The following is a 12,423-nucleotide window of genomic DNA, read 5'->3' as shown; positions in this document are numbered from 1 at the left end:
AGAGAGAGGGGGGAGAGAGGGAGGGAGGAGTGAGTGAGTGAGAGTGTGTGAGTGTGTGAGAGTGTGTGAGAGTGTGTGTGTGTGTGTGAGAGAGAGAGAGAGAGAGAGAGTGTGTGTGTGAGAGAGAGAAAGAGGGAGCGGGAGAGAGGAACAGAGGAAGCGAGGGGGGGGTGGGAAAAAAAGGAAAAGAAGATTTTTCTCTATGTATATAAAGATGGCCACTTTAGCAAACGGACAAGCAGACAATTCCAGCCTCAGTAGCAACCACACTAACCCCAACACCAACGGGCACATGAACGGATTAAATCACAGTCCAGGGAACACATCCACCATTCCCATGAAAGACCACGATGCTATCAAGCTCTTTATTGGGCAAATCCCTCGCAACCTGGATGAGAAGGACCTCAAACCTCTCTTTGAAGAGTTCGGAAAGATCTATGAACTGACGGTGCTGAAGGACAGGTTCACTGGCATGCACAAAGGTGAGCTCGCCTCCTTAAGTTTCCCTTATGCACAGGGGGCTGGAGGAGGGGGTGGGTTGCAAACCCATAAAGAGTGTGTGTGTGTGTGTGTGTGTGTTGGGAGGGGGGATCTCGTATACATCGCACTGTTCTCCAGTGTGTGTGTGTGGGGGGGAGGTTTAAAAACTGTTCTCCAGTGTGTGTGTGTGTGGGGGGGAGGTCTAAAAAAAAAGAGAGATGAAGCTTGCAAAGAGTCCAACAGGGAAAGGGAGGAAAGGGAGGGACCGCGACTCTCCATAGGGGTGTATAGGGAAGAATGGAAGGAGCTGTCCAGCGACGGATGGTGCTGAAACGGGTTGCTGATGTTTGGGGTGCGCGGACGATGCCTACACCGACAGGCGTTTGGCTGGGTGGGGGCGAGGAGGATTTTTGCAGCCAGTTCCGGACCAGACAAACGGTGGCGGACCCCAAAATAAAGAAAATAAAGGGATGCAATGATCGTGGTGGTGGTGGTTTTCTGCTCTTTTGCTCGGAAGGCACAACCGTGGAATCCCAGGCAGAGAGCAAGAAATCGACAATGTTGTACAGCGAAGAGAGAGACAGGAATTACTCAGCGAGGGGGGAGGTTTTAGGGCTGCATCCGGAGTGAAGTATGTGGGTGTTCAGGCATTCACTCCTTGGGGGGTGGGGTGTTTTGGTCAGCAGCAGAGAGGGGAACTCAGGAACTTTTTAAAATGATTGTGGTGATGATCGAAGTGTTTTTAGGGGACAGGAGGACCACGGTACCGTGGGACCTGTCTCTTTCTTTGGCGGTTGCCTCCTTGTGTATTCTGGCTCACTTGAGGCTGGGGTGACAGTCTAGCAACCATCCCGGTTTTCTCTGCAATGCTTCTATGTATAGTTTAGAGATCATAGGAGTGAAGGAAGCATGTGTGCTTGTAGTGGCGAGGGGGGTATGCAAGTGTATATTGATCGCTTTGAATGAAAGTGGCACTGGGACCGAAGAGAATAAGTTGGACACAATTGACATACACCGTACACGGTGATTTAGGAATCAGGAACTAGAGTCTGATGGACTAGCGACTGAACTTCTATCTTCTTTTTTACTCTGGATTATTCTCTCTCTCTCTCTCTTACTGTTTTGTTTTCCTTTCCACTTCTTGGCTCAGAACAGGAAGCAATCAAAATGTCTCAAGACACCTCATGGACAACTTAGATAAAAGATACCAAAAATGGGAAAGAAGGAATGGGGGGGGGGGGAGAGAGACTAGGGAAAGATTTTCCTTCCAAGTTCGAATCCCAGGAAGAAAAAAAAGACTCTGAATGGGTTAAGCTAGTTATTTCTGACGCTTGTCTGCCCAGCAGTAAATCTTCAAAAAGTTAATGGCACGTTTTGAATTCCCCTTCCCCCAAATCCGCTAGAGGATGGATATGCAAATAGAAAGTTATTTTTAAAAAAGGAAGAGTTGATGTTGCAGAGAGTGAGTGAGAGAGTATACACAGGAGAAACTCTGGGGATGGCATATGACAATCAGTAATCCCCCCCACCCCAAAACCACCCCCTATCCTCTACAATCACTACAAACAAACCGGATTTTGTTGTTACTGTTCCCATTCATTCAAACTTTCTAGAAATCACGTAAGGAAGGTGGGGTCTTTAAAGCTAGACACGACAGGTGTAGCTTTAATGTTTTGTTTCAGTGTCTTTGGATGATGCCTTTTGGGGGTGTTTTGTTTTGTTTTGTTTTCCCCACCCAAACAAGGAAAGTTTATAAAACATGTCCAAGTAAATACAAATTATATATTGGAAGAGCACTTGACAGAGAAGAAAGCTGGGAAGAACAACACACATACTTTAAGAATTTATTTTTAATTTAGTCCAGCTCAGTATTCTTGTTGGAGAGAGAGAGAGAGAGAGAGAGAGAGAATATATCTTGCACACAAGTATCATAGTATGATGATGTATCTGAATAGATAAGAACTTGACAGATATAAACCTTTCTAATTTGCCTAGGTTTTGACAGCCAGAGGTTAACTGCTTAACAATGTTGAATCATTTATTTAGCCTAATTTTACTTTTACTATTTCATTTTGTGTTTCATGTAAACCACCCAGACTTCTAAAGATAGGATGCACTAGAGAAATATTAACTGAATGTAATTGGCTATGTTAGAATTTAGGAAAACTGAGCCTCTTCACTTTCAATGGATCTCAGTCCCAATCTCCAGGGAGTATGCCATTTCTGGGTGGGCTAGCTTAGGGCAGAGTCTTGCCAAAGATGTACTTAACTCTCACTTCCCTGTATCTTACTAGATTCTGAGGTTAATCATAAAGACTGTCTGAGTATCAAGGCATAAGCCTTTCAGCCCAATTTGCATAGGTGCAAGCCTGTTTAGTAACCAGGTTATTTTTTTTTAATCTCTCAGGGCAGGGAGGGAAACAGAGTGCAACCAACCCAACCCAATCCCTTTCATTATTCCTTTGGCAAGGCTGGAAGATTTACGCTTTTTTTCAAAGACACCCAGGGCTGAAACTCTTGGACTTATTTAGCCCATCTGAGAAGAGTCTGAACTCCTCTGTTGATGTCAGAGATTTATTAGTAATCATTATACAAATCTGTCCCTAGCTACCTACATGTGTGTGTGTGTGTGTGTGTGTGTGTGTGTGTGTGTGTCGGGGGGGGGGTTGTATTCCACTGTTGATTAATTACTACAAAGTTAAAAAGTATGACAGGGCTTTGAGGAAAAGGATCGTTAAGTTGCTTCTAATTTCCCTTCCCCCCTCCTTTCATGATTACCTTTAAATCATAAACTTATGCAAAAATAAGAAGCTGTGACATCTTTTCCTCTTTTTTCAGTGCCCCATACCTATCTCCATTCATTCATTCAGTTTGCGTATTGTGTGTGTATGAGAAAGAAAGATGCTTTATATAGTTGAAGCATGAACAAATAGCCCTAGTGCTGTTTTATTCATTGACCTAGGCTGGTATGTGCCTCACTGAAATACCATAAGGAATGACTGGGTGCAGCGGTTTTGTGTATGGAGGCTGCAAAGAGACTTTGAAAATTGTATTAGACTACAGTGATTATAGGGCCATAGATAACTGCACTGAAATCCATTGAGTTACTCCCCGGTGGAAGTGTCTTTCTCTGTGGTTGTTCTTGCTCTGCTGGGTTTGTGGTTTTGTTTGTTTGTTTTTGTCTGTCCAAAATATCTCACACAGTTCCTTAAGGCCACAATCCTACATGTATATATCCCTAAGAGTAAGTCCCACTGAACTCAAAGGAAGTTACTTCTCAGTAGGCACGCATAGGCTCAAGTATAGGAAGAGAAAAACTGGCTACAACTAGTTTAAACATATAAAGAAAACCTCCCCTAATACATTGTGGAGATCCAGACTCTCCATCCAGGTACTAGGAAGGTGGATGGATTTTAAGTTTTAGCAGGTCTATGAGAAGTCCTGATAAAATGTTATCTGTACGTGCCCATTACTGATCCAGCTTATATTGTTGTAGACCTTTAATCTTTCATTTTTACATTTATTTCTTTTTAGGAAGGGAGGGGGATGTTTGCAAGCAAGGTGGACCATGCTAGGGGTTTCATTCCCAGTTGATCTATATCTCTGACATTTAGAAGTCTGGGCAGAGCAAAGCACCAACATTCATTCTTGTAACATACACAAGCAAGCACACAGAGTTAACTAAAATCAGACACACGAACCATTCATTCATTCATTACTTCCCCCACCCCATCTGCATCTAGTAGTGGAGTCCCCTTAAGGTCTGAGTTACTCAGAGACATTAAGGTTAGTGCTCTCAGGACAGACATATTATTATGTGTTATCTTTGGAAATAATTCAAGTCCAATTAAGTGGCATTTGAGCCTAATATTTATAAATGAATGAAATCAAAACATAGGACCATCCTGGGTGGTTTGTATGACTATTCTTTCCCTATCCATTCTTGAATGATACCCAAGGGCCGCAGTGCGTTTTAACAAGATGAGATGTGCCAGCTTTTCATAATATTCTTCTTAGGAAGTCAGGCAAGATCTGTTAGTGAGATTTAGTAAAACAAACATAGGATTTAATGCACTTAAAAACAACAGAGTTGTGAGAGAGATAATAAGTGATGAGACCTCTTTTACCCTGTAAAGTAGCATGTCCTTTCAAACCTCATCTGAGCAATGCAGCTCATGCAATTGTCCACATCCATCACCAAAACAGTGGACTGTGTGTCCCCCACCCCATAAAAGGTCAAAACTAACAAATCAATAAATAAACACCTCTAGAAAGAAGTAATGTGTGTGTGTGTGTGTGTGTGTGTGTGTGTGCATGTGTGTGTGTGTGTGTGTTGGGGCGGGGTGGGGTGGGGTGGGGTGTTGAACAGTTTGTTTCAACTGTTGGCTGTATCCCTTCTCAGACACATAGGTCATTTTCAGACTTGAAAACACCTGGTCTTATAAGTCCACAAATTACCCAATTCATGATAGTCTCTTTTATTAGAGAGAAGCCAGAGTGGGAGAGACAGATGTGAATTAAAGCTTTGTTCAACCTCAGTGCAATATCAGTTTTCAGGTTAGCTGTGAGATTTAGAAGTGCAATGATTGTTAAATTAAGATGCACTGTACAGAGCAATAAAAAAAGACTCGGGGAAATGAAAATGTACTCGAAAAGGGACACAGCTAAATACAGGTGTTGAATAAATGCCTACATAATTGAAACATAAGGCTTGCATGACTGAAAGCAACATGCTTAGTCTTTAGTAGGGCTGTAATCCAGTTCGAGTTTCAGGGAAGGAATATGCATGCACACACACACGCACACACACACACACACACCAGCACCAAAGTGTGGAAGAGCATTCTACCTGGAGCAAGAACTAGCTGTTAAACCAACAAACCACAGTGGGTTAGTTTTATGACAGAGAAATAAAGAATCATCCCTTCTCTTTGCTCCAATCCAATCACAATACCTATGAATATAGAGGGGTGTATATTTAGAATGGTAAATGGATGGACTCCATACTTTAACCTGCTAAAAGTAACCCTAGTTTTGATGGTTGTTGTAATGAATGTTGTTGTTGTTGTTGTTATTGTTGTTATCGTTGTTGTTTGCAGCTTCTTACTCATTTGTTGAAATCAGTCTAGAAAATCCCTTTCTTCCAGGGCCTCTTGGTTGGTTGTTAAGGTTCCAGCTTAATGAATGGCTGTCCCATATTTTCTTCCTTGAATAAACGACATTCTGATTCTTTGGAAAGCCCATTGTTCAAAAGAAGGAGGGAGGGGTGGAGGGAGAGAGAGAGAGAGAATACAAGTTTTCTTAGGTTATTTCTTTGGATCTGAGACCATAAACATGCTTTCAGAGAGAGAGAGAGAGAGAGAGAGAGAGAGAGCAATGCAGACAAATTTAAGTTATTTGTGTCAATCCACAATAACCCACACTGCAATGCCTCTGGGTACTTTGAGGGAGGCAAACATCTGAAAAAGATGGGCTTCACTTCTTCATTTGTAAGTGAAATTGACAGACCAGCGTGGGTACATCCCATAAGAGATGCAACAGGACAATAGTCTTCTCATACCTGGAGGGGAACAAAGAAAAAGGAAGCATATTCAGGACACTTTGCTGTGTGCACAGCAAGGGATGACAAAATTTTGATTGTCGAAATAAATGCTTAGGCATATAATCACTGCAGCAATTGGCTGCAGATGTAGGGCTTCTCATATCTGCTCACTTGTATGTTGAGGCAGGACCTGTTTGCACATAAATCTTTATAGTTGACATCAACAGAGAGACTATGCTCTGGAATGATCCTTCAAGAGAGGTATCCTACAGGAGGCAAGAAGCAGGGTCTCTTTGGTTGTTGCCCTGGTTTCATGAAAACCTTTCCACAATCCACAGTGACATCTGCAAATGTTCAAATCCTATTAGGCTTCAGGAAGAAAGATAGATAAGGTCTTTCTATTTGAATGTGTAATGTATTGCTGGATTCATTTTAGTATAGCAAGTCTTAGATTATTTTAACCATAATTAATCTCAGGATTATTGACATTTAATCTGGGCAGCCATCTGTCAGGGATGCTTTCACTTGGATTTCTGCATTGCACAGGGGGTTGGACTCAATGGTCTTATAGGCCCCTTCCAACCCTACTATTCTATGAAGTTATTGTTTCATGCTTTTTAAAAAGTTTTTCATAAGAAAAACCATGCAATTAAATAAATGAATAGATCAATAAATAAAATAGAGAAATAAATAAATAAATAAATAAATAAATAAATAAATAAAGCAAAGTGAAAAATGCATAAGAAACTTTGCAAAAACTTGCCCTAATTGCTGAAAGCTTTTGTGTTGTGGCATGATAACAATCTGTCCCCATGGAGGGGAAGTTACCACATTTGTTAACTAATGCAAAACATTTGAGGAATTGATTCATATTCCATCGAGAATTGGGTGTAACCTTGAGACAAGGGCTTAGTCCAAAGTGTTCATGAGAAACTGCTAAGGAATTTTTCAAGATCTTCTCTCTGGAAAGGTTCATTAATATTTCCCAATAAAAAGGGTCGCTGTTTGAGAGGGGGTTATGTTATTGGTTTTTCGGCTTTTAAAGATCCTGTGTACTCCATTCATTGTGCCCTGCCAAACTGACCAAGCCTGCTAACACCAAAGGAGCTGAGACAGACTCTCATATACCCATCAACCAGGAGCTAAAAAGACTTATTGAGATAGATAGTAAGAAGGACGAATTTCTATTGAGTCATCTAACTGATCTTTAACAAACCCAAATGCATTGACTTCCAACTGGCATTGACTCTAAAGTTACTGCATTTTTCTTCCTTTTTTTACCCTGAAGTGGAGAATGCCATGAACTGCATCAGAGTTTAACTCCTTATTGCAATCTATTATTATGCATACAGGTACAAAACTTAGGGTTGGTTCACAATCACAAGGTCATATTCATTAGTTGACATCTCATTACTTGATGACTCTGGTTGAAGGGTTACTTTACCCACGCAGAGAAACCACATGGTGCAGCCTTCCTGGAGATGAACATATATGAGATCAGTCACAGTGACCCTCAGATTCAGTTCAGGTTACCAGATGAAGTAGTACAGTCCCCATGAGGAGGATCAGGGTTGCTATTATCACCACTGTTTTGAATGCTGTGATGTCACATATATGTCTAGAAGTTGCAGCTTGGTACTTCCTGGCTCACCCACATTTCCTAGAGTGTGGCTGTAAATCTCGCTATGTGTGTGACATATGAGAATTCACACAAAAAGGTGGCCATTCCCAAACTCACTCTGCAGTGGCTTCACTTCATCAGTCATCACCTCAGCAGCCTGTCTGGATCTACCTTTAGCCATTAGTAAGCATGCAATCTATTGCAATTTCCAGCTGCCTCTTTTCAAACAGATGGTGAGGTTTGTTCTATTATAATTCTTTGGATCAGGTGCTTAATTCCTTGGGACTATACAGAGTTCTTTAGGAGGAACCAACATTGAATCTTGGCCGTCCCCATTGTCAATATTATTCTGCTTGTGGGTTTTTTGCACAAAACCTTTCGCTATATTCAGTACAGCTTTTGACAAGAGAAAAATCAAGCTATGCTAAGATGTGTTTGTAGAAACTTCTATGTTTAGAGGCCCTGGGTGCTGTGATTCTTATGTGGCCAAGAACTTGGTTGATACTGGGAAAAGAGATTTATCGACATGCTTTTGACATCCTTTTAAATTGCTAGAGGTATTTTACCTGGCCAGGACTGGCCAAATCCACTTTGAATTTCTCTTGCAGAAAAAAGGAGGTGGTGACACAGGGAAAAGAGTTAGCTCACTTGTTCATTTGTGTAGCTGGTTCAATTGAAAATTAAAGTTAAGGATGTTGCTTTGGGTCAGCCCAGTCAGTTATCTTGTCTAGGATTCCCCCCCCCCATACAAATATACAAACATGGTATTGGATGCTATAAGAAGGGGGAGTCTCAGACACCCCAAAATGGTATTCAGTTGCTCACTGCCGCAGTATTGTCATGAGCTAAAGAAAAGGTGTCATTCTGGACTTTGCATTTGTCATCTGGTACCACTGTTGGTATGCAACTTGTGGGTGAATGTGGTCTTTATTGTGCATTTATTATACACAACTGACATTTTCACAAGGGGGGTATTATTGTGGCTCCTTGAAATAAAGATGAATGACAACTCAAAGTATCTTGAATAAAGTGCCTGACCGTATGGAGGGACTAAAACAAAATCATAATCAGCTGGCAAAATGAATGGTGAGACATGTAGATATAGACATTGTGTTAGGTTTGTCAAGACAGAGCAGCCAAAAATATTGATCGATGGGAGGGAGGGAGGAAAATGATAATGAACTGGACTCCAACAAGATTTTAATTGACAATGCCTCCTGTGAACCAGATTTGGACAGTGTATTTAAACTGACCACAACATAACTTTATTGCAAGATGCTCGCCTTTAATTAATTGTCTCCTTTGTTAAGACCAGCTACAGATCAAAGGTTTTAAAGAAACTTAGCAAGTTCTTAGTAACAAAACCTTCAGTTGCATTAAAAATATCCAACAGCATGGCCAATGAGGTGTACGAATTTCGATCTACCTCATCATACTCTGTTTATTCCACCCTCGCTGGTTGGGCATGGACAACCTTTGCTTAAACTTTACCTGCTTCCTAGGATAGCAACCAAAAGCTTAGACAGGGATCAAGGGTGGTAGTGAGAAATACCACTGTTCTGTTGCCGATAGAAACAAATCTGAAAATAGTGACTCAAAAAAAGTATCAGAAAGGAGATAACAGATAAAAACATAATCATTATTTTAAAAACAAAACATCGATAATGCCCTTGTTCCATTTAAATCTCTAACTCCTTGTAACTTCAATTCCTGAGATACCTTTACCCTTCTATGTCTATTGAGCAACTTATTTTACTTCTGATCTAGAAAAGATTCTCCAGCCAGAATAGCGTTACTCTGCTTTTGTGCAGATATATTAGTGAAGAAACTGTACACAGCTAGGGGGTAACCAAAGCATATAAAAATGCTAGTCTTTATAGGCAGAACTCCATTGCTACAATTATGCAGCAAATACAACAGGTACGTTTGCAGTTCATCAGTAAATATGAAGGCATGTATAAAACCTGGTACTTTACATAAAGATATTAAAAACATCCAGGCAACAAGTATAATAAAATTCCAGGAACATTTGGAGATAAGGCAGTCTCCGCTTCATTCATATATATATAGTGTGTTGTGGCACCTTAAAGACTAACAAATGTTATTATGGCATTTAGTCGTTAAGATGGCACAAGATTCCTTGTTGTTTTTGCTGCAACAGACTAGCATTGCAACTGGTCTGGTAATTCTTTAAAAGAGGCATTTTAGACTAAAGCGTCCACCACATTTACCTATGCAGATAACTTTGGCAGAATTTGGAAGTAAGCTTATGATAAACAAACAATGAGGAATCAAATTCACACACAAACTATTAATCTGGGGTATTACATAGACACATAGTTTTTGAGAGACATTATAGGGGATATTTAATTTATCTAATTACAGTAACAGCACAATCCTATACATGTCTACTCAGAAGTAAGTTAATTGGGCTTACATCCTGGTAAGAAGATACAGGATTGTAGTCTAAATGTCCAACATTTGGTGACTGTCAACACTGGCCAGTATATATCTCAGGTTTTGGACATTCACAAAATATATCAGGAATTGTCAAAAGTCGCATATGAATATCAACAGTTATTTATTACAGTTTGGACATTCTACAATATATAAAGCACAAGTAATGCACAATTTATTAATCTTTGGGGTATTTTGTGTTATCATTTTCATCACACATTTGTAAGGGTGCAAAATAACTTCAACTTTAATAACTGATAACTTCAATTTTAAATCATGAATAAACTTGAATGTAATGCAATTCATGTTAGTTTCTTCTGCTTCCTGTGCATTCAAGAACACAGAGCTCACTTTAGGAACTTGATTTTATAAATATGCTTATTATTTGTGATCTCTGTGGTCTTGATCATGGCATATTGTTATCTTTTAACACAATGTTACAATCAATAAGTCTTTCTTTTCTATTTCCTTTTAATCCGTTCTCATGTGCTGGAAGAGAACTCAATTTTTCTAATAATTTGCATGAAAACTCCAACAGTGTGGTTAACCCCCCCCCCCCACACACACACACATGATTGTGTGGCCTTAATGGGCATCTATAGAGATATAAAAATGTAAATACATAGAATAAGTGCATGTGTCTATAAAATATTTAATAACTCTTTTCCACATGGGCATTACTATTTCTCCATGTATGCTGCATCATACTTATGCTAAAGAATATATAACAGGATCAGCATTTTACTTATTCCTGAGGCTGATGTTTTAAGCTTAGCTCTATACAAAAGTGCCAGGTGACTATTGGGATGCCTTGCATGCCAAGTCGAATGTGATACGTAGCTGTTTGTTCATTATCCTAATTTAATGATACAGTCACACCTAATTAATCCATGTCTGGTTTCCTCATGCTCTGCGTCTGGGAAAAAGAATAATTTCAAAGCTAGCCTGGCCAGTTCTACAGTGCCGTGGGTATCCGGACTTTTGCGTGAGGTTTTCTTCAACGGCATGCTTTGGGACCAAAAGCACAGCAGATCGCAAACATCCAAGGACTGACTGTAGATGCTGGTTCCAGATGCAAACCTCTCTCTCTCCCTCTCTCTCTCTCTCTCTCTCTCTCTCTCTGAATACAGACACACATAGAACATGTAGGTACATATGTACTGTATGTAAAAAGCATGATTTACATATGCACAGAGATCTTCTTTTCTGTCCTTTGCCATGAAGCCACACAGAAAGAGCATACACTGAAGTGTTGGTTGGTTTCTGGCTGCCTTTTGCAGAGTGACATTTTAAGCAGCCTCAATGGTAAATACTATAAGACAATAAAACATTTTCACCAAGATGGACATCATGAAATGATCCATCACTTGCGATCTGTAGGAATCTCCACATCACATTGCCATTGTGCACAGTTTTAATTGACTGTTTGGTCACCTTTGAGGTGTGGAAGGGAGAGGATGTTTTCAAGGTTCCAAAAATAAGAAGGATGAGTTTAATAGAGAAGGAATTTTGGAGAGGGAAAAGCAATGATGAACACCTACAACAATAGTCTGATGCTGATAACCATATCAGTACTTTGTTAAGGATCTGAGAGGGTTCTGAGGAAGATCCAGTCACAAAGGTCACCATATAGCTGCTGTTCATTATTAATGGCATCAATCCTTTGGTTGACCAGTCTCACCAGAACGTGTGTATAAAGTGACGGCTGACGGTAACACTTGGGAGGGAGGGTGGCACAGAATTTACAAAATTGTTTGTATGCAATATTAATTGCATCGATCGCTTCTAATAATATGATAAAATAAAGATGTTTGAAGTGCTCCTTGGAAGTGCTGCAGGAGACATGGATACCTTTCTCCTGAGCAGATTGTATTTGGGCTGGAACTCTTTGAAAGCTAAGCCATCGAAAACTCATTGTTCTTACCAGCCCTGCTCATCCTTTGCCTGTTGGAAAGCAAAGAGATTATTATTTTTTCTTTCTTTCTTTGGCTTTTTTTTTGGGGGGGGGTCCAGTTTCACTGCAGACACTGGAGGATGTTGTTATTCTGAAGCCCTCCTAGTCATTTAACTTAAATAGCAATTTATTTTGCAAAGGAGGAGAAATCAAGAAGCAAAGGTTGGCTTTTTTCCGGATCCCCCACCTGCCCCGCCACTGCCACTGAGCATTATGCATGGGGGGAGGAGCAAAGTGAGGGGGAAGATAATAACAGAAATATAATACAGCCCAGTGGCCTGATCCAAAACGGATTGAATTTGCAGGAAATGCTTTTTTATTATTATTATTTTTTACTTCACACTTCCAGAGAACATCTGTACTTTGTAG

General features: G+C 40.3%; 1 protein-coding gene across 4 annotated transcripts in view; it reads left to right on the top strand.

Moving 5' to 3' along the window:
- Positions 1-202: 202 nt before the first annotated feature.
- The window catches only part of CELF4 (CUGBP Elav-like family member 4), a 1,119,657-nt gene continuing 1,107,436 nt past the window's right edge, over positions 203-12,423 (top strand). For 3 of the 4 annotated variants that reach the window (XM_084832005.1, XM_084832004.1, XM_084832006.1), the window contains exon 1: positions 203-482. In XM_084832005.1, the coding sequence (XP_084688131.1) occupies positions 203-482 (280 nt within the window). The remainder of the gene's footprint in view (positions 483-12,423) is intronic. The other variant, XM_084832007.1, reaches the window with a different exon arrangement.

Source organism: Heloderma suspectum, chromosome 2 (assembly GCF_057233095.1).
Source record: "Heloderma suspectum isolate Gila_16-S chromosome 2, 16-S_ref, whole genome shotgun sequence".
NCBI classification, from domain to species: domain Eukaryota; kingdom Metazoa; phylum Chordata; class Lepidosauria; order Squamata; family Helodermatidae; genus Heloderma; species Heloderma suspectum.
This window is presented reverse-complemented; position numbering and strand designations above follow the sequence as displayed.